We start from the raw sequence: 23,930 nt of genomic DNA on the forward strand, positions 1-23,930 counted from the left end.
AAGCTAATAATTTTTAACATGACGACCTTTTAGAAACTGGTCATATATATTCTACTCGATATTCAACCGTCGATTACATCAATTATTAACTTTGTAAGTAATGAAGGTTAGTTATTCTACATCATTTATTAATTTAATATTCAAGGAAAGCTTACAGATTACAAGTTTACATACAGCTCGCAAATTTAGGTTTAACAAATATAAAATGAAACAGTTCGCTAATTACAAAGTTGCACCGATAAATATGGAAATATAAATTAAGATTAGGTAATATAGAACGAGAAAATAAGAACATTTTAGGAAATACCTTAGCAATCTAACGAATACTTTAACGAAAATCTTAAGATTAAAATTGATTTGTATTTAAGATAGAATAATGGCGATTGACTGTAAAGAAAAAAATTACAACAAATCCTAATAATGCTATCAAAATAATTTATTGTACTCGTACAAAACATGTCAATATATAGATAGGATGAAAGGTTGATAAATGTATTAGCACTGCTCAAAAAGGATGAACTTCGCCTAATTGTTTTTTCTGAGTGGTATATATTCATAATTGCTGATGTCTTTAACTGTCTTTGTCGTCTGAAGCGGCAGTGGTCGGCACACACATCGTGCCGACGGTCTTTGGGAACAAAAGGTTCTTGAGTGGCGACTGCAAGCCGGTTGAGGCAGTGCTGGTAAGATTCTCACTAGGCGGACATAGTTGAGGTCACATAAAGTCGCTAAATGCGGGCAGCGCAAGACCGGCCATCATGGCGGTCTTAAAGGGAAAGGCCTACGCCTAGCAGTGGGCATCTATCGGCCTATATGATGATAATGGTGATGATGTATATATTTAATTCCTCTTTATTTACGTTTTTAAGTATTGAATATGCTAATTTAGAAATCTCGGATATTCTTAAATTGAAACAAGTATTTAAATGCAAAGTTAATGAAAATTAATTTTTGCTCTTATCTTGTTGTACAGAGTATACATATACAAACATCTATGCAAAACATGGAGCATTTACCTTTTATAAAAATAGACAATTAGCCGCTGTTTGAGAATAGTTGTTTCACTGCACTAATACATAACTTTAATATACCTAACAAAAAATAAAGAATAATCAAGCACCGACAAGTTTTATTGCCGGTTATTCTACACGCTATAAATTAAAAAAAGACATGAATCTCATTGTTAAAGAACAAGGTTAAATCTTTAAGCCAGATTTAATGATTACCTTACATGGTCAACAAACAATACGCCTTTTTATAATTAAATAAATTGTGATAGGCATCCAAAATTTATTAAAACAATATCATCATTCTAAACTTTTCAAAGAAAACTAAAATCTTTAACTGTTAATGATCCGATTTTTAAATAGATTCTATTTCGTTGTTGATAAAAATGTAAGAAATTAAATTGATAATTATGTACAAATACGAAACATAACCAACAAAAAAAATAATCAGAAGTATGAAGATCCGTCGACGAAAGAAAGTAACCGCGTGGGAGGCAACATAAAACATAATAAAACAACATACATAAATAATAACACAAAGCCGCTGCAATACGAATGGAGATCGTGGGCCTACACTATGGGCAGAGAACTTTGTTAGGGTCACTGGAAGACGCTGGATGCAGACCGTTTAGTAGATGTAGCTGGAATGATGATGATGACATTACCAATAAACATATGTCAAAACGAAGGTGACATATTTACTTTATATTAATAATTTATTTTCTTTGAGGAAATGCATTTATTATAAAATAATATTCGGTATAAAGGCACGTTTGATTTTTTAATTGAGTAAACGTGTTTCACGATAACAAAAGATTCAATGTTCTCGTAAAGAATACGAAAGGAAAGAGTACAGGGCAAACAAATTTATTTAAAGTTTGCCCGCCGTTGTTCGTAATCGATGTGCAAGGTTATAGAAAGTTTATTCTTCGTTTTATTTGAAATGCAGTCTTTGTCTCAATCTAATTATAGGAATGTGTTTTTTTAAACGTGTTTTTAATGTCACGTGAAAAACTCAAAATAAATTTTTGTGTTTAAGCGATGTGTAAAGAACGTTAGGTGTTTGATTTTTTACATTGATTTGGCTCCATAAAACAAAATAATAGTTTATTTAAAAAAAGATGTAGGTCAATTGTAAGCAGATACGACCGCGGGGCAATTACCACGGCACTTACGGTATATAACAACTTATAAGAATTACGGTGTTTCAGTTTTCTATTGTGTAGGATACAGATAGACAGGGGGTAATATCCTTCTATCTTATATAAATGTGAACTAATAGAGTCCCGCAATTCTATTTTTAGGAACTGTCACTAGTCACCTGGTGAATGATTTTCATTTTAATGAATATTACGAAAAAAATATCTTTTTCGTAATATTCATTTACATGAAAAAATTTTGACAATCATTAACATAGAAGTACAGAGTACGCGATGCCCGAGAAATTAAAAGGATAAAAGAAATATACAATATAAAATAATTAAACACTATGCAACAAAACAATTTTGGACCGATCAATATTCAATTTACAATCAGTCCTTTTTTCCTTTTCCTACTTTTACCAAGAGCGAGGCGACAGCCAGCTCAGGAGATACAAGGTGTAAAATAAATATATACAATTACATATATACATACATATGTATATATATGTATACAAATTACAGTCTACCCTATCATCATCATCATCATTCCAGCTATAAGACGTCCATAGCTGTACATAGGCTTACCTCAAACATTACTAAAATGAGTGGTTGGAAACAACATTAACAATTTTTAATGTTTACCTCTAGGCGTTTATAGCTGGTGGTCCTGAGGTAGCATAGCGCGAACGTCAGCTCGGATCGAAACGTTATTTGTTTCGAAGGATTGAAAAGCTCCCTATCTATTAAGTTTCTTCTATAAGGCGAATGCTGCATGGAGTGTCTGGGCAAGGACCATTCAGCGTGGGATGTCACTTGAATTGTATTTAGGATTCTTAATTAAGGGCGTTTGAAAGGGCCGAACCTCGGCTTAATCGTTATATATACTCAAATTATATTACATTGTGTGCCTAACGTACATATTAATAGTTTGTTTGTAAACCAGTGATTATAGGCATTTTATAAATCCATTCTATTTATTGAGGTAAAGAAGTAAATAGCAAAATAAACATTTCCATAATTTCTATATATAAATTATCATCTTAGGAGAAAAAATTAACAATAATAACGTTGGATAGTCAATAGCCCTACTTATGTACCTTATTCTAATATTTTTAGTGATTCGATTTCTATTTTAATACAATTATAATTCACTATTTTATTTTCATATTTGCAAATACCAATTATATGCTTAACATTACAGATTTTCGCTTCTGATTATTCTCTATAAAATATTTTTGGACTGGCAGGAAGCATAAAAATATTTTTTTTATCTTTTATTATCAGCGTATCTTAAAGGTTAATATAAAGGCGGAACTGTGTTGTAGTTAAGTTAATGCTAGTCGTCATCAAAATATATTTAATTCTAAGAAAAACAGTTTGCCTAACTATGATGGATAAATATTAATATATGAATTTGACATTAAAATATTTTAAATCACCGGAGCAAATAATTTTGTAGCTATCTTTTATAGACGCCTATATAAAACGCAAATTGTCTGGCGCGTTTAAATTATGAATGGGCAATGATAGTCAATCACTTTAAAAGCATTAATACATTCAAATCTAAAAACTTATCTCAGAAAAAACGTGTTTGCTTTATCGTACGTTAGATTGATTTTCGTATGATTCATTCTAACATCGCCTGTTTTTTTTTATTTAAGCTCTCGAATATACGTAAAAGTAACGGTCTGTGTATATGTAAATTCAAAAGCAAACCTCAAATCCCCTCTATGATATGGAATATAATTTGTCCCAGTATAATGTGTTTTTATTATTGAAAATCCATTGATTAAATGTTAGAAATTAAACAGAGACCAGAAGACAAAAGAGTATGATCTAAGGCGAATAGACAATGATAACTCTGTTTCAAAAAGGAAGTCAAAAAATTGCCAATTTCACATGGAAACAACAGACTATATTTTTATCATATCTCTCGATATATAATAAAAACTAATTTGAAAACGTGACGCATTTATAGCAGGCCATTCATTTAAACTAAGCTTCGATACGTATTTTCAAAAAATAGTTAAACTTTACAAGACAAGTTACTCAAATACATTTGTGATTTATATTGTATTACATTTTTTTTAATGTTTGAATTAATTTGAATGTAAAAAAGATAAAAATGATTTAGTCAAGGCTAATAGGCGAAGGCCATTTATTTTGATGTGTGTTGATTAATACTTTTATTAAAGAATGTTATACCAAACGTAAGTCAATTACAAAATTAATAGTGCTAAGCCAATAAAAATGTAATCTTATGTATAAAATTGATTTAAAAATTAGGTAAATTTGTCTTTCATTAAAAATACCATTAGTGCATTTTATAATCCCAATAATTAACAAGGTAGTTTTCAGTATAAACAACTTCGCAGAAAATAAAACTAAAGTGACTTGTATAAAATTATGAACAAACGGAACCACTTATGCACTAACTAGATGATACTTTTAATTTATAAGAAGATACTTATTATAATTTATGAGACAAAAAATATCCACATTCACACGCAGCCAATTATTTATTATATAAATACATCCGTTAGTATTTATTTCTTCCATTGTTTTCTATTCTAACGTTATACTTTTTATTGATATATTTCTTCAATTAAATTGAAACTTTTAATATTTATTTTACGGATGAAAATCTCGTCTTCAGCGCAAAAGTTAGGAAGCTTAGTAGACGATTATTATAAATAAATACGAGGTTTTTTTTCAACAACGACGTAATCTAAAAATAGTAACCGATCGAGCCTAAGTCGAAACTTCTCGGGAACCTTGAATCAGAATGCTAAACGTGTTCCTAGTGACAGTCCACCTCGAATTTAACTCTCCGGCGACCTTGTCTGGTCTCTCCATGAAGCATTCTCTTAAGCAGCCTTCGCAATCTGCTGATCCAGCAGGATACCTGATATTCCAACCAAAGATTCAGAGAAAATCGCTGATCTTAATTAATAGCCTTATTGTAAATGTTTTAAAAGATTAAAATTCAAGGTGCTATCAGAAATACTAGAACATTCTTCTTTTAAACGTATACTTTTGAAGACTGTTATATTGATAAGACAAGTTAAAAAGCTACTTTGCTATTGTTTTATTATTAGAAATCTTTTTGATGTGACATGTTTGACCCAAATGTATTTCTCTTACTAATTATGGAATTTTATGAAGATAATAATTTAATTTAGTTAGTTGTTTAATATAAAACGTCAACACTACTTTTTATATTGCATTGTACACTGTAAACTGTTAAAAGCAGTCATAAACTGTTGTTATTGTGCAACTTTTATGGGATAAGGCTCATGCATTTCGTAAGGAGAATAATAGAAGTGTTATATCAATAACACTTAGCGATTTGTCGGATAGGCAGAAGCTTTTTAGTTGACGGTTAACCACAGACAATAAAGTAGTACGTGATTACCTTGTATCGTTGGTACTTGAATTCTTTAAACTGACCATCAGTAAAGATTTAAACATGTACATGTAACAATTAAGTAAATAATTTAACTACTTACATATGATAAATAAAAAAGTAAATTACATAGATCAATATACATAACATAGATAAAATTACATAGATAAAGACTACAGCCTTTTTTTATAAGCTTTAATATTATATCGTAGTCCATAGACGCCCTCTTTAGAGGTAGGTCCTCCCCCAAAAATATCCAAAGGGAATAAACCGAAATCGCCACATTTGTCAGGCAGATTGGCGATCGTAGTGTGACGCTGCTGCCCATCCGCAGGAAACTTGTTTGTGTGCAGTGGTAATCCTATATAATTAATGCACAAAATGTGAATTATATATTTGACTCTATTCCGGGAATCCAACCGGCGACTTACGATTGTAAGTTTCAGTCTATACCGCTAGGCTATCAATATATATGGAACTTAACATGATACCATATGGAAATGTCTATATCTATAACAAATAACAATGTAATACTCAAGCGTTCTTAGTTAACGAAACATGTTTAATCAAAAACAAATACTGGTACCAGCAGCAATGAATTTTTAAATTACTTTATGCCTTGCAGCAAAATTGTGAACAATTTTTTTTTGTTTAATAAATATACATCTCGTTTTTGACGGATAGAGATTGCCTCCAGATATTTAGTTGCCTGTTTTTGTCTTGTGAGAAAATCGTTCATAATCCTCTTCAGTTCCGGTGGAAACGAAAGGACTATGCTGGATACTGGATAAAACCACATAGTATATTTGGCGCTTTTTATCAAAACTACGGGAGTGCTTTCGCAGACTACCGTATTTTCAACAATGTTGGCTTAGGACCTTTAAATCTTTACATAGAGCTACAGCACCCCACCCGGTATCAAACAGCCGCAAGCAGTATTACCTTACAAGCTATCGTAGGACTAGGATATGCGTTCGGCGAATCCCACAAATCTAATTCCAAAGCTTTGTTAAGCGTGTTGAAGAAGAGCGTGGTAAAGCTTTTTCGGACGTCCTGGTCTCCGCATACTTAAGGACAGCTTTGATGTTCTTATATTCAGTCGGACCTCAGCAATAGTTAAACAGACGGTAAAGTCTTAAAACAGAAAAATTATGTATACGATATTTTATGTATAAAAATAAAATTTATCAGTCGTTAAGAGTTGTGTCTATCGCACTTAATTAATTATGCTACACGAGTTAAATTAACTTTTGTGCAAAATTATGTAAATTTTGCTATCAATAATTATCTTAGCGGCACAGCGGTAATAGCCAGATTTGGTGATCGTATCGCAAAACCGGTTATACAATTTACAACAACAACGTGAGTTATAGGCAAATCTAGAGTAAATATTATATTACATTGAAAATGACGGCACGTCTAATATTTATCTATGCAAAGATTACAATATTCAAATAATATAAAAAAATAAAGAATGTATTAACGCACATAGCAGGATTGATAAAATTGTTTATTTATGAATTTCTTTACTACTGGTTTAAAAGGTTTCAATCTTTTATTGATTTATTATTATTAGAAAATTTCTCGTTTAGAATTGTTATTAACGTTAGCTTGCTTTTGCTATTTCCAACAGGCGGGCCTTTTACGGACAGAGCACGGAGAATACTGGATCGAGCCATCCAATCAAGTTCCCACCGATATTTCTGCGGGACGGCCACACGTAATATTTAAGCGGTCAGCCGTTGATAAAGTTAAAGCATACCACAGGACAAAAAGAGAAGTAAACGGCAAATCTAATTCAAACATTTCCCACGATAACAAAGTTAAAAACACAAAAGCTAATTCTGATTTAAAAAAATACTCAAATGAAAACCGAAACAGTAAAGAGGCCATGGATAGACGTAGACGAGAATATTTAGAAGGAAGACGAAAACGATTAGAAGCAATTAGGCTTAACCCTACTGAATTTAGGAGGCATCAAGCGAAGTTACGGATGGAGCAGAGACGATTACATTCTGACTCCAAAAGTTACTCTGTAGAAACCAGTAATTCATACGAATCATATAATTCAAAAAGTCAGAGTCGAGAGAAAATGTTGAATCGACTTAAGTTACGACGTTCAAGAAATCGAAGAAGAAGACGAAAGAGACCAAAGAACTGCGGGACGAAACAACCCCCATATCAATGGAAAGCTTATAACGTATACAAACACAATGAGACCATAGCTGACAGCAAGAATAATAAGGTAAGGCCTTTTTAAATAATAATTAATTGTCGTTTTTTACCAACTCCATTAATTATACAAATAGTATGACCTGAATACCGTCTTCGGTAATATTACATAATCAATTTTGTATATTTAATTTTTTTTTGCTTAAATTGGTCTTTAAATTGCATAATGTAAGATGTCAACAAATTGTATACATTATATTAGTACGAAAATCGCAATTACTTACAAGTATAATTACTGCTAATACAGTAGCACATATATATATACCGAGCATGTTAAAACGATCCCTCGATTTCTAGTTGCGAAATGCTGATATCGTCTACTTATCAAATATTTAATGCTAGCTATAAGACATGGAAATTCTGTTAGACTTGAAAAGGCATAAAAAACGTCTCCTAAATTTTCACCTTACATAACACCTCCTCCCTCATCATGCCAGTCTACATTTTCTGAAACCCTCATCCCCTGAAATATTAAGTAACTACAGCTCTCCCCCCTAAAAATAATACATTATCATACAAAAATTTGATTTATTTTAATACTATTAAAATTTCTGCGAATAATTTTATTAGGTTGTTTGTTAATTGTTCAGATGTCCAAGGATTTCTTAAATATTGTAAGATATCTATAATCGGTATTAAAGTATGTTAACACTGAACGTCACCTTTTTTAGACCTAGGCCCCTCGTGTCATCTCTTATCAAACTAAGCGATCTTCTCACCCACCTCCAGAGCGAACCTATTTTATGAACAACCCCTAAGAACCACGCATGCTTTAATATATTATATTAAATATAATACACGTATATACTTCTCACGTGAAACAATTTAATGTATTATTTTAGAGCAGTCGCCGCTATTTGGATTACCACCACAAGCACAAAAGCAGAGATAGTTCGAAACGATCCACTCGCTCTGTTAGCAAGCCCCGGCATGTCGAAGTGTTGCTAGTCGCTGACAAATCTATGACTGATTTCCACGATCAAGGACGACTTGAAACCTACCTCCTCACGATTATGAATATGGTTTGTACAAATTTATTGTATTGTTTTAATTTTCTCGTTGACGCCTTGAACATAACCGATTGACGCACGCCTGTGTATATACTCGTACTATATCATTAAACTAAATATTTATTAAGTTTTTATATTATTATGTTACGAAATCGCCGTTTACGTTAAGACCACCGATTATACTTCTCCTTTTATTTATTTTATAAGGTCTATTTTCTCTTCCTGTGCTTTGATGTGCATAAAGAGTTAAATAAATCAATAAAATAGTGTAGATCATATCTGCTTTACACATTACATGTACGACAAGTTATATAACAGGCATTCCTAACGTGATCTATGGCGCTACCAAAATCACAGTACCACACCTTGGGAAATAGCCGGACGGTGGGGGCTGAGAAACAAAAACAGCAATTGAGAAACACAAGACTGACGGAAAAGAGCAGGCGATATTTCCCTCTGTTTTCGTGTATACCTAAGGCGCGGTATAGCGGTTTCGATAACACTGTAATCCTTATGTGTCAACATGATATATGTGTGTACGTATTTATATATAAATAAATAAAAAAGTTTCGAGATATATATGTCTCTTAGTTTAAATCTTAAATTAAAGCTATATTATTAAATCAATTTTCTAACAGCATTCATGAGTTTTTAGTAAGTCGAAATGTGTGGAACGTGTTTCGTTTACTCATTTACACGGTTGATAATATACACATACATCAAATATCGTAAAATTTAATTTTAAAAGAGTAACTCGGATCGGTTTCTGGCCGGCTCTTCTCAGCACACCGGCATTATCAACAGGTGGTAACTCGTTACTTATAATGTTAAAATAAAATATCGATTTTGCCTATCTGAATTTGACTTTGAAGAACAAATTATATTCTTATGATTCTTATAGTCGAAAGAGGTCAGTTTTCCCTTTCAAATATTAGGAGCAATACATAAGCGATATATAACATAATATTTATGAACTTTTGTTTGTATTACATGTGAATAAAAGAAAATACAGTGTGATTTCTTTAACCGATGCTTCGATAGGTTTCCTCGCTGTACATGGACCCATCTATTGGAAATTACATCAAAGTGGCCATAGTAAAAATTATAATGGTCGAAGAAGCTCACGCCTCACCAGAGCTGGAAGTGTCAACAAACGCTGATGCGACGCTGGTCTCCTTCTGTCGATGGCAGCAACAACTAAATCCGGACGACGACGACAATCCTCATCACCATGACGTTGCTATCTTGGTCACCAGGCAAGACATTTGCAGTAAACAAGATACTCCTTGTAGGTATGTATATACTTGTTATATATTTGAATTCATTATTAAATTAAATTTGTGTTTTACCAACAAGGGCATAGTAGCAGAAAGAAATAAAAAGGTGACCATAGGCTTACAATTAAAAGTTTAAGTCGATGGTTGATATATACGTATATCTTAACAATAATTAGGTTTAAATTATAAAACTCCACAGATCCTATTAAAAGCACTACGGTTATTATTTATTTATTTATACATTTCCAATTCTTTCTATCAATTGATGACCGCTCGTACTAAAGTCCACCCAATGGCTGTCTGAAAAAAATTGCCATTTGAAGATCGCACTTTGTACTTCATATTTTACCCATTCCATCTAATATCTTTTTAAATCCTGTTTTGATACAAAGTAAAGAATAATTAACTCAGATCTCTATGTCCCCTCAGTATCAAAACATACATGCATTATTCAATAATATATTCGTTCATATATTGTAAATATCACGTGAAATCTCTATCACTGTGACAAGGTCAATGGCAGGGGCGAACGTCTGCTAGCAAAGTAAATAGAGATCCGGTGACTAACCCGGCTAGAAATAGAACACTTCTGACATGATCGAATTCACCTGGCAGATACTTCGGCGTCGTTAATCGTTTCTAACTGCCTACGTAAACAGTAACGGACTCCTAATTATAAATACGTACTCTATAAACTAAATTAAAACGTAATGATAGGAATAATAGGTAAAACCATCATGTAATTAAGTTGTATAATTTATACAAACATTAGCAATCCCCCAACTGCTTTGCGAACGCCTTCCATCTCTGGAATTTATAAAATTCGTTCTTACCAAGAATGGTATGTTTAACATACCCATTAATATGGACTATAAAAGCTACAGTTTGAAAATATGCATTTTTTTAATGACCGGCCCCGCAAAACGTTGTGGATGGAAATTCGTTAACTCTATACTTAGCTGACTTTTACACGGTAATTGAAATATTTTTACCAAATTTAGCTTCTAAGTCCTATTGTTCCAAAGATGTCGTGATAATTCAGTATCTAAGTGGAAATATTATATCATTTATAAAACAATGTTTCCCCGTAAATTCAAATTTATCTTTCAAGAACCTTAACGTACTTTATAACTAATAACTATATAGACAAGTAATATATAAATTATATCTATATAGATAATAAATATATAATGATCAACCCTGCTCTATACAAAAAAAAACGTTAAAATATAGTTAAAATTAACTACTGGAAACAAAGTTAATGCGTCATTAGAAGGTTTGATTTAGGCAATATGACACATGTACATATGATAAATTCTCATCTTCCTTCTTGTAAAGTTTATATCGGTCATGTGTACTTCATCGAACGCTGGCCATTAACCGGTGCTGTCATTTCATAACCCAAAAGAAAATATCGAGCTGCAATCTCAGATATGAAATCTTATATAACACATTTATGTGGGTAGACCAAAAAATAGTACAAAATTCGATAAGATTAAAAAAGAGGCACTTGAAAATTTCAGACTTGTCGTACAAACTCTTGAAAAGTAATCCTCACTGATAACATATGTAAACATCCTCTACACGTAAATTACATGAGTTTAAAAAAAATGTGATTCAGGAATCAAATTAAGATTATAATCTCGTTAACATTTTCAATGCAATACGGTTATGTTAAAACATAATGAGAACGTAATTATTAAGATGCAGACAGAATCACTGGTGAAACACAAGAAGATTTTATCAATCTTTTTTTTAATGTTTGCAAAGAGCTAACAGAGCTGTCTGTATCCGCAGTCGCTTCAAAAGCCGATATTAAGGTCAAGGATTTTGGGTGTGTACAAATTGGGTATTCATTACTTTAACAAAAGCCTATAACCGAACAGAGTTACATAAATATAAGAACGACTCTTGCCAAAGACTGGTTCTTACTTAACAAATCACACCTACGTATACCTCTATCTAGTAATAAAAATATGGTTTTATAACATTTATTTGCGGTGGTCTTAATTTAAATTTAAATTGTAAGCTACAAAATAAAAAGAGCCGGCAATGCAATTCGTTATTTATTTTCAGTGTCGCCGTTTAACCTGTCTGTTGGTTTTTGCTTTAATTTAATTGATTACAAAGGAACATTCATTCTTATACGGGACACGTAATTCCACCAAAATGTGAATAATAAATGCAATAAGGAAGCTCGATGGGTTCGGTAAACGGTACAAACGAGTAGTCGAATGTTCTGGGAAGTCTGCAATCAAAATACAATGAGTCTGTAACGGTGCCGTCCACGCCCAGGGCAGGCCTCGATACAGCGATACATTATGCATCAAAAACCATGAAAGTTTTACGTATCGATACCCACTTCCCCACATATAAGTTATTTGCACTTTCGGAACCATCATCTTTAGTTGTTCGTCGCCGTCTGGATATTTAAACTTTTTACTACTCAATTATAACCCATAACTATTAATAAATAATAAATTAAGTGTGAGTAATGTTAAAAATAATTAAATGTAACAGGTACGCAAGATCTTTGAACCAAAAATTAAATTACAACATGTGGCGATAAAAATAAACTAAGATAAAAAGTTAACCAAATAGATAATCATTAAATTGACGACTCTGACTAAATAAATATATATATACAATTCAGTGACTTAAACATTATTCTTATTCTTAGCTATAAGAACCCTGGGGTACCAGTTACAAGAAACTAGTAAATTATTATTTATTAATTTATTTATTTATTGAGCTGTGATACTAAGCAGTAGTAGCCCAGCGGTAGAGGACTGAGACTTGCCATTATTCGTCGCGAGGTTCGATTCTCGAGATACTATGTTATATAATTCACATTTTGTGTATTAATTATATAGGATTGCCACTGCTCACAAACAAGTTTCCAAAGGAATGGCAGCAGCGTCACCTGCGTACTATAATACCACATTGCGATCGCCAACACGCCTGACAAGCGTGGCGATTATCACATATATTCCTCCACAGATATCTTTGAGACGGGCCTATGCATTGTATGTGTCTATAGGCTGAAACGGTGATTAATTTATTTACTTACCTTTTTTACAACTTTTATAAAGGCGGATTTAATGCTTTACAAGCATTCTCTACCAGTCAACCCAAGGTGATGCAGAGATAATTAGTAGGCATGTGTATAAATATTTTCAGAAAATAATTAATTAAGTGAACATATACATTTTACTATGATAATATACGATAAATACTATACTCATTGTATAATTATTATTATTTTTGATAAATAGTTCAATTTATTTCTGATTAAAAGTATATTGATTGTAATTCAGTGGCGCGAACATTCGCCGCCGCCACGCGGTCTCGTGTCGCTCAACACCGAGTTATCTCACCTCAGCCAAGCGCGCTAATCTCGCACGACTTGCCTAATTGTAATGCAGGTTTTTTCTAACTGTTTTTTTGTGTACAGATTTTAACATTAGTATGTTTTTGTTTATTGTCAGAAGAAATGAAACCTTGATTTTTAATTTATCACATATTTAATTTACCATTCAGTTTGAAAGAAACAAATTAAAATTAAAATTTCGTATAATTTTTGTAATATTTTAACCGTTATATGTTTTATTTAGAACGATCAACTAATTATTTGTAAAACCTGTAAAAATCACAAGAAAACAATTCAATTTTAATGTAAAATATTCTGTAAATATGTATATTTGAGTTTTTATTCATTTTATAAATACAGTATGATTGTGAAGTAATTTCATTCATACATTTTCATTTAATGTTATTGTTATGATCCTTGGTAAAAAGCAGCACCGAAAAGGTTAAAATATGCAAGTGGTTTTGGCGTGAAGCTACAACCTGTTTGCGGTCAATTAAAGCTAAAGTAACACTTGGAAGTGAACCGCCGGCTCGTGCGCGGCTCGGCTCTCTGTTGGATTTCGTAACGCAGTTTTCGAAACTAATTCCAATTCCAGTTACACTGGACCTCCACAGAGGTGAGCATGGCAAAAACCATTTTAACATTTACCGACGACTCGTTGACAACTTATACAATGCACTTAAAGTAATGGATTTAATTATGACTAAAGCCTTTTATACTATTAATTTTTATCTTACTGTATACGATTAGTAAAAACTGTACTTGTTCCGCCTTCCGAATGTACCTTATTTGGGGTCTGTTAAGATTCCCTTAAAGTAAAAGACATCAACGCGTAAACAACTATTTTATTATATTGTTATTGTGATTTTTATAGTTCCTTACTACTTTGGAAAAAGATGAAATAAAAAATGTTTTTATCGATTAAAAATAAGGAATATGCTATGAATTAATGTGCATTGATTGAGTTATATACAGAATTATTACGGTACATTAAAAACAATTAAATTAAAAGATATGGCTATGGGTCTATTTAACTCTTTGTTACCATTTTGCGTATGGTAGTATATAGTATTTGTTAGGAGGAATTTATAGAGCTTTTCGTCGGCTTCCGCGTGGTTATGATTCAGACGCGCGCGCATATTATTAGCCGCCTATTCCCGTCCACACGGCGTCTGCGGCGCGCCTGCCCCACAACTCACAATCACGATGTTTAATTATTCCAGAGCACCACACCCACTACTCGTTTATTCTACTAAAACCATTGTAATGTATTCATTGCAGTATAAACACAAGCGATAAACAAATTATTAAAAAATATTTTGAACTATCGTAACACTTTATTGTCATTGTTTAATTTTAAGCAAGTAAATTAATGAAAAATTTAAAATATAAGCAATACCCTATTCCACCCATGTACTGATTCATCCCGACATCTTTGGGATGATAAGTCTTTGAGTCTTTGAATTTGGTAAAAATATTTCTCACTCCAAGTAGAAATCAGTTAAAATGGATTTCACGAAATTACTTGCGCACTGAAAGTTAAGGGGGTTTATTAAGTTTTCGAAGCGGGCGGTCGATAACTAGTTATAAATCTGTTCTATATAAAAGAAGATAGTTTGCATAGTCGCCATATCAAAAGGCACTCAATTTATTAAAGATACTTAATAGTGACAGAAAACATTCTTCCGTACTGTAAATTTCATATTTAATATCAGATTTTCAAATGTGTTTAATTTATATTCCATTTCTTACTCTACAGCAAGTTAGTGTCTGAACTAATTTTACGAATACACTACGCTACAAAAACTATAAATTTTAAGTTAAGGGTACGTGCAAGTCTTTTAAACATAACATGAAAACCATTACTTAAAGATGACGCGATGTTTTGAGTTTAAATGCAGTTTTATTTTCTACCTCTAAAATATTAAAGAAACCGGATATAAATCTCGTTTGTGGTGGTTTACGACAGGTGTTATAAGTGGTCACCTTTAGAGCAACAGAATGGGTTATCCTTGAGATTTTGCTGCAAAATGAATCATAAATAAGGTCATCCGCAGGAAAATCAAGGTTGCCGACGTAATCAAGGATATGCTCTTCTGAAGTAGCAGTGGGCGGGGCACGTGCAACCTCCAGTCATTGGAACCGAAGGGTTCTCGATTGGCGACCACGAGCCTGTAAACGCAGTGTGAATTAGTTCTCCAATAGGTGGGCTGACGACATTGGGTAGTGCAAGACTGATCACCGTGACGATCTTTAGTGAGGACCATTACTTGCAATGGGCGTCTATCAGCTGATATGTTGATGATGTTAATCTCTTTAAAAAGACTGTGGGAAATATTAAAAAGACAGATAACATTATGCGAAAAATTATATTTATCTTGAGCGTTTTTATCACAACAGTTCCATCTTAAATTATTTTATGCAAGGCAAACTACACATAGTGTCAAAAGTAAAAATCCATTTTCCTCATATTAAAAAATAGCCTAAAGTGGAATAGATAAAGCTCTTATTAGGTTATGAAATCTTATCTGCAGTCAAAGTAAACCATACTAAATCAATATTGACAAAGACATGTCTTGTTTAGCTGCTTCAGTTGTTACGATAAGAAAACATAACAGCACACCACAATCTTTTAATAATTTTTACATTTATCTCTACTGTTTCTGATTCTAGTTAAAGATTATATTTTTGTATAAATTAAGACCAAAACGTGCTCAATTTGTACACAAATATCCGAAATATACTAGAATTTAAAATAGTTTGGTCATATTTTTATGAAGTTTTTTTATCTGAATGATGCATTAATTTGCCTAAGTATTCGAATGAAAAATAAACGAATCTCGCAATTTTTATGAGTTTTTAAAATGCTATAGTCGACGAAACGGAAGATATCAGATATTTTGTAACTAGCTGCTCTAACAGTCTTAGTACTGATTTGGGTATTGACCTGTCGCAGTATTTTAAAAAATAATAAATAAACGCTTATCAAAATGGTCCCTTTAATCGCTTCAATAGATTTTGCCTTGTTTTTTGTATTCACTGACGTCAATTTTTTGTTAGGGACATTTCTAAAATAATTGTGTTTGTATGAAAAAAAAACCTAATGTTTTCTCTGTTTTCCTGAAACATGCTCGGATCATTATATGAAAATAAATAGAAAAATTGGTAAGTAGCTTGCGCTTAGTAACACATTTGCTGAATCATCTTTACAAATTTACTATAAAAAAAGGTTTTGTTAAGAAATGTAGCTGTAATTCCATACCACATAAATATCTCATATCGCATACAGAAAATACTCTTGCACACTCAACTATTTATTTAGTAGCCTATGTGCAATTTCCCTTAAAAAATTATTACATACTGTAAACTGTTATGTTAACTAGTGGTATTAATTGAAGTTCCTTAAAAAATATTTAATATATATGCCATTTACTGCCAAAAATACATACACATTAATTGTCAAGTTAGAACTGTGTTATTTGATAATGTTGTAATTTTTTAAATTGGCTGCAAGATGTCTGCCGTGTGATACAGGACCTGTAATTTGTTACAGCACATTGGGCGTGGCACACGTGGCAGGGATGTGCAAGCCGGACCGCAGCTGCTCGGTGAACGAGGACAACGGCATCATGCTCGCGCATACCATCACGCACGAGCTCGGACACAAGTCAGTCACACCTTCAAATCGACATAATAATCATAGTATTATTAGGGATAAGTAAACCGGTATTTTCATAAAATTTTGAATATCTTGGAGAAGATTGGTTAATACGTAATTGACTCTAAAGACATTAAAAATTATGTAAAACAAAAACTAATAAGCTATGAAATACTTAAATTTGCCATCAATATGATAGAAATCAACATAATAAAAATAAATATCATTTGATTAATTCATTCCAAACCTTTATCAAAACTATCTAGTCAATACGAGTTTAAAATTAACTGAAAACTTACTCAACAAAATGCCAGTACAACCGGTCTTTGAAGTTATTGCAATCATATTAGTGAATGTGGAGGACATGTATAATGATGCAATCAAAATCGATACAATGGTATTAGAGATTGGCTTAGATTGACTGGTAATAAAATCTTAGTGTAAAATCATTACATTGCATTATTAATGTTGTTATCAATAATTTTCCTATCTAGTTAAAATGTTTCAAGTTAGTGTTATTTATTAAACTGTTATCAATTAAAATTATATACCGACGTATATACAATAAAATTGTCATTGCGTATTATCATCTAGGTAGGACGTCCACTGAGGGGCATAGACCTCCCCCATAAATTTTTAATAGAACCGGTTGAAAGCGGGCTGCATCCAGCGTCTTCTGAAGACCTTTACGAAAACGCCAGTCGGCCTTGTGAGTGTAACACTGCAGAAGCTTAAAGCTCCAGCGGTCATTTGTTTTGCGTGCTATGTGTACAATCCGCTAGCCGACGTCGGTTACTTTCGCTTGAAAAGTGACCGGCTAAACCGAAGTCCACTCGTGGGAGGCCCTTGATCCTTGTAACTTTACGGAACGACCACCGAAGTGATCTAAGAGCTCGGCGGATTCCCAATTCGGTAAAATAGTATTATGTAATGAATGGCACTTGCCGAGACTTCACAGTCCGCTCCCGAGTTTTTCTACCTTAAAAGAGTTGTTAGGCTATGCGCTCTCTGCTTCCTGTCGCCTCCTTCCGGTCGAACCTGCGTGGATCTGCAGAATATATTTAGGCAGCAATGAAAAGAAAAGAAAAATCATAAGATTTCCCTTGTCGGCCTAGGAATGTTTGGTGGTGGAATTCCTAATCTCGTAGAGAATTTCTGATAAAAGGCTCTCCATGACTCGATGAACATATTACTTATACATACTTATATACACATATGTTATAACCAATTTTTGTAAGATCTATTTATAAACGATTTTTCTATTAAAAAAAATCACAACTTCATGGAACGAAGCTCAACCCAAACAAGCTCAAAGCATTGATTGTTAAAGGATTTATTTTCGTATAATCGGTAAAATCGTAACGAAATTTTATTCTTATAGTCCATTGTAGCTTTATTTCGCTTCTGTGTATAGTTCTATAGCTTATTAATTTGGTCCAGAATACGAATAAATTATCAACGCATTTTCTTTCTGGACAGTCATTTTAAGACAGTTTTAATCGAAAGGTTTGACATGGTTCACACACGCTAAGTCTTGGGATCGGTTATACATCTATGTCTTTAGTTGTACAATGCGGTTTATGATTACGAGATGTTTTTGGAGTAAGGTGATTCGTAATAACTCTTGTGATCAACTTAATAGCTTGGCTTATGAAATTAGCAAAGAAATGAATTTTGAAATACTTAAAGTAGGATTGGTAGCTCCTTTTGAAAAAATAACCTACAGCGCCTATATTTTTGTTACGTTATTAGTCAAATCATTAACAGATACATGTGCTGACATAGAATTTCTGTTGAGCGTAATGTTGTCGGGTGTCAGTCATTTCATTTGACAGTCTTACAGACCGGTCTTTAGTGAACGTTTTTAAGCCTTTGTATTCAATAATACCTATACTGTGAACGTGTTGATGTGCTGAAAGTAACATGTTTGTGGCTCTGAATTGTCTTTGTTAATTAATTATAATGAATACTGGTTTAATTTGATTATAACTTGTTTACATTTCTTTAATTATTATGTTATTTAGTTAATTAAAGTAAAATAAAAGTTCGTATTTCTGTATGTAAAAAATAATATTTTTTATGTAATAGACAAAAAAGGCTTATATTCGGTCAGTAAAGTACGACCTCATTAGTTGCCCTCGGTAACAAAGAAAATAAATAAATGATTAAATAAGTTGTAGTGATCTGATGCCAATTTCAGGAGCTACTATCATATCGAATGCTTTTTATTTGGTCCATCAACGGATTTCTTAAACCTTATCACATGTCTTCATCATGTCATCATATCAAGCATCTAACACATATCTAATATTATTATTACCGAATTTTAAAACTTCTTTATTGCGAATTTGTAACTTCTATCAATAAATTAAATATTTAAGAAATTCGTATTAAACTTTTTTTAAAGATTCTCGATTTTCTTTAAAACTTATGTTTTGCTTGAGCTTTTTGTGCGCCAAACAATGAAAATATCATATCAGAAAATTTCTCTCATTATTCAAAGCTCGTTTATTAATAACTTCACACAATTGGCAACCCTACGTGCATTGGTTCCCCGTATTACTACGAAACAGCGTGCGTATGGCACAATTACGATGCGGACTCTCGTAAAATGGGTTATTAAAACATTGCTACAGAGTCGTTTAATGGTAACAATCTTGATTTTAATGACATGAAATATTTCGTACGATATACGTCCACTACTGAACGTAGGTCTCCCCTGAATATTACAATAAAGACTGGTTGAAAATGATATTCGTTAAACCTCCGTAGCAAATAACACCGAACATCTTGCGACGACCATAACAAGGTTGTGTGTCTACCTTATGGGTGAACGCTACGCTTACCAATTCATGGTCTCCGCTCCAGAACTTTAGCTGGTGTACAGCTGTGCGCTTTGAGGCCTGCTCATTGCCACTTCAACTTGCCGATTCGGTGGAACTTTGTTCCTGTGCAGATCTCTTCATTCTTCATTTGATCTCATAGCTCGTCAATGCACCTGATTGAGCGGCTATCCATTCAACCTTTCCATCACCTGAACGCAATACTTATCACTTCCCTTTATGGTATAAAAACAATGCGACATTTAAAAGTACTTAAATTGCATCTCTTTCCTAAAAATATTGAGTCTACCTGTTTATTTACACATTTGTCCTGTTATATATCACGTTAATACTATAAAATATTTAATAAAGAAGAGACCATAGTCTGAGATCGCCATTCCGACCATTAACAGAGGATTGCGCAATCCACGATCTATTATACCAATGTAATAAATGGGTGTGTACGCGTTCGGGAATAATTCCGTCTTGTATATTATTCGGGAGCGGTTGCCTAGCACTTCAATTGTAAAGGCTGAGTCATGTTTCCGAGCTGAGATTACCGCAAGGACGTTGCTTTCGAGATGCTGGCCTATGAAAATACCATATGTTTTTCTTAACGTCTAGCCGCTATTATAAATTTTCATATTTATTATGATATTACTTAAACGAATAACGTGGATCTTTGTTTTATCGAGGATAAATGGAAATTATTGAACACTTTAATTCAATCAATTAATATATATCACCCACTATGGTATGTGGTGAAAAAAAATGTAATAAATTGTAAAAAAGAAGTCTCATGGTAAATTGATATTTTAACGAAATAACTTTATAAGATTATCTTTGGTAAAGAAACCACGACCGTACTCGATAATCAGAAGTAACAAACATTTTAGTGTATACTATAAAAAGACGGAAGTGGGAATGTACTTAAAATAAAGTATTTTTTTTCTGACTCAAGTGTTTATTTATGACTCAAGATACAAATTGGTTTTAAACTATTATATATATACATATATATGTATATATATTTATATATGTGCATATTTATATTAAACATTTATTAACACTTGAGTGATTGTTCTGTTTTAACCATTACTTTTTATTTTTGAACGGTATTTACTATTTGAGTATACTCATTAATATGTTGTATTTTTAAGTTTTTCTGCAATAAGCTTTCACACCCATTTCCTATAACCCTGTATATGGTATTTACCCTGAAATACGTTACATTACTTTATTTTTTATGTTCGAAAGCGACAAGCTGATAACCACTAAATTTAAAAAAAATTCTTACTATGTTTTCTATAAAGAATTTATTGCTTTTGAATTCATTGATTTTTGGTTAGCTTGTACCACACATTAATTAACAATAAATGAGTTATTCATTTACCCCTTTAAAGCTTTTACTTCCTATTCCCAATTACCCTTTATAATACCATTAATTACTAATACTTTAGTGATTTCATACTTTAACCATTAAATTCTAGTCTTACACGGAATTTGCTCTTTGTGTATTATTCTTACTCGGAATATATTCAAATTATCAAACATCTTGTTGACTTCCACATTTTACTTTTATGTTTATGGGCAATGTTGTACGTGTTTCGTGTAAAAGAACATCACTACGAAAGCGCATTAGACGCATCGTACGTGCCTAAATAAATACAAGTTACGTAAGTTGTGCAAACAACACTATGCAGGCAGTGACCTTCTTTCACAGTGTAGACATATGAATGCATCACTCGACGAGTACAATGCACCCGGTGCATTGACGCCGAGCAATCGTGCTACACAAGTTTATTTTTTAAAGTCTTAGTCACAATCTACAACCGACGTAAACACTCGCGAACATTGTTAAACATGTTAACATTATGCATATTACACAATAAGTTTATAATCCAGCCCAACAAGGACTTTATTTATCAAATAGAAATATATAAATATCATTTAAACTTTTTATTGTATTGGAATATGCAGATTTATTAAATAATGAATAAATAACAATGATACCAAATCGATTTTGCATAAAGATGTAAATTTTTATAACCAAAAATTATAATTCATTTTGCATAGTAGTTTATTACGTGTACGACGTCACTAGTTTTATAGATTTTACTATCGACTTAATTTAATACAAACCAAAAAGTCATTCATTGAATATAAATCGTGTTATCGGGCCAAATAATTAACACCTATACGCATTCACCGTATACGCATTCAGGATTTGAATCAAAGTCCACACGAAGTAAAATATGTAATGGCCTGAGTCGAGGCCTCTCATAGAGTTCTCAATAAGCCCTACCAAGAATGAGGTTTAGAATGAACGCTAATTGAGCACTGGCTCCTCAATACTCCCGGTAGCTGTAAATACCAATAGAGCAACATAGACTATTCGATCCGAAAAAAATTCAAATTACGGTTTAAAAACCCTACATTATAATAATATTGGTTTCAATATAGTTACAGAAGATAACGTTGAATAATATAATAATCAATAGATTGTTTCACGTTTAAATTAAGAGGTGAACATTAAAAAACAAATTTTCTCTAATATCGCTCCAAATGCATAACAATAATGCACAACGTCTAGTGCTATGTTGTAATAAATCTTTAACAAATGTGCCAAAGTTCAAAGCTTTGAAATACCTCTCGTTATTACCAATGATATTGACCTGCGACCGATTGATCATTAAAGAGTAACAAACCATTACTTTAATATTAAAGTTGTTAGGATTGTGACGTTTATTTACGATTCAAGCATTACTATGCCCGTTACCGTAATGATATGTAAAAAATCACTTAATCGAAACAAGCGCATGACATAGCTTAGTGTTCTAACTATATCATCATCCTACTGACCGTGTTCTATTAGCTGCTTGTTTATTTATGAACAATATTTAAGCTTAGTATCAATCACCTACGCCGATTGGCCATTACAGCTTCTTTGGGTTTAAGGTGACGCTTATTGTAAACATTTATACAGTAACTAAACTCGAAGGTGAGGTAGCCAAGCTCATATATCGCTTAGACGAATGCTTCACGGAATGTCTGGGCGTACGGGCCTCCAAGAGGGGACCTCGGCTTGAGCTATCTCTCAACACTCGTATCTCTCAACATTCTAGGGTTGAGAGGGCCAAACTGCGGCTCTGTGTTAATTGTCGAATTATTAGTTTAGGAATACAGAACTTTAGGTGTAGACAGAGGTTCCCTATTCCAAATGCCATTACTGTTGTGTGAAGTAATATACGTGGGTGTTCCACACGGACCGTTTAATTGAGATAATTACATGGCTTTCTGCATACATCTGCAAGAATAATATCATGATTAATATAATAATATAGGTATTCTGTATAGCAACATCAGTTTTAGAAGCATACATACTCAGTGTATGGGTTATAAGAAAAGTTAAATCCACTTTGTGATTACGGTGGTATGTAAATTTTAAATGTTGTAATTTTTCCAGTTTCGGTTTGTACCATGACACAGAAGAAATCGGCTGCCACCGGCGAGAAGGCTCGACACTTCACATCATGACGCCTATCTTCGAAGCCGGCACCGTTCAAGTTGCTTGGTCACGCTGTAGCAAACGTGACGTCACCAATTTCCTTGAGTATGTGTTATTAAAAGCGAATCCTTATTGTTTCAAATTAAGTATATGTAGTTAGTTTTAAAATGGAACTTACGATGTCATCATCTCCCTGAGGCATGCAGTTTCATTATATGGATATCATAAGAAATATATATAATGTTAGTCGACTCAAATTTCTAAAATAATGTGAATTAAATTAAATAAAAATCAACGCTACTATGATCCATCGCAATTTCTGTCGGCAGAATTTTTGTTTAACTATGCAAATATTTTGCAGTGCCGGTTTAGGCGAATGCCTCAGCGACAGACCATCTTTACAAGAGTACGTGTATCCCGAGGTTCCAGCTGGTATGTAATGAATTTTGATCACTTTCAGTGACGTATTTTTACTTTCCTGGTTTATTTTCATAATTT

At 32.7% G+C, this 23,930-nt stretch overlaps 1 protein-coding gene across 1 annotated transcript in view; it reads left to right on the plus strand.

Annotated features, from left to right (window-relative positions):
* AdamTS-B (ADAM metallopeptidase with thrombospondin type 1 motif B) overlaps positions 1 to 23,930 on the plus strand; it is a 77,997-nt gene that overhangs the window by 46,441 nt on the left and 7,626 nt on the right. The window contains exons 5-10 of the mRNA XM_068766303.1: positions 7,189 to 7,800; positions 8,630 to 8,809; positions 9,839 to 10,089; positions 16,998 to 17,111; positions 23,391 to 23,537; positions 23,794 to 23,864. Coding sequence (XP_068622404.1) covers positions 7,189 to 7,800; positions 8,630 to 8,809; positions 9,839 to 10,089; positions 16,998 to 17,111; positions 23,391 to 23,537; positions 23,794 to 23,864 — 1,375 coding nt within the window. The remainder of the gene's footprint in view (positions 1 to 7,188; positions 7,801 to 8,629; positions 8,810 to 9,838; positions 10,090 to 16,997; positions 17,112 to 23,390; positions 23,538 to 23,793; positions 23,865 to 23,930) is intronic.

This window comes from Battus philenor, unplaced genomic scaffold (genome assembly GCF_028537555.1).
Source record: "Battus philenor isolate CCGP_79_NKW_IND1 unplaced genomic scaffold, ilBatPhil1.0.hap1 SCAF_21, whole genome shotgun sequence".
Lineage (NCBI taxonomy): Eukaryota > Metazoa > Arthropoda > Insecta > Lepidoptera > Papilionidae > Battus > Battus philenor.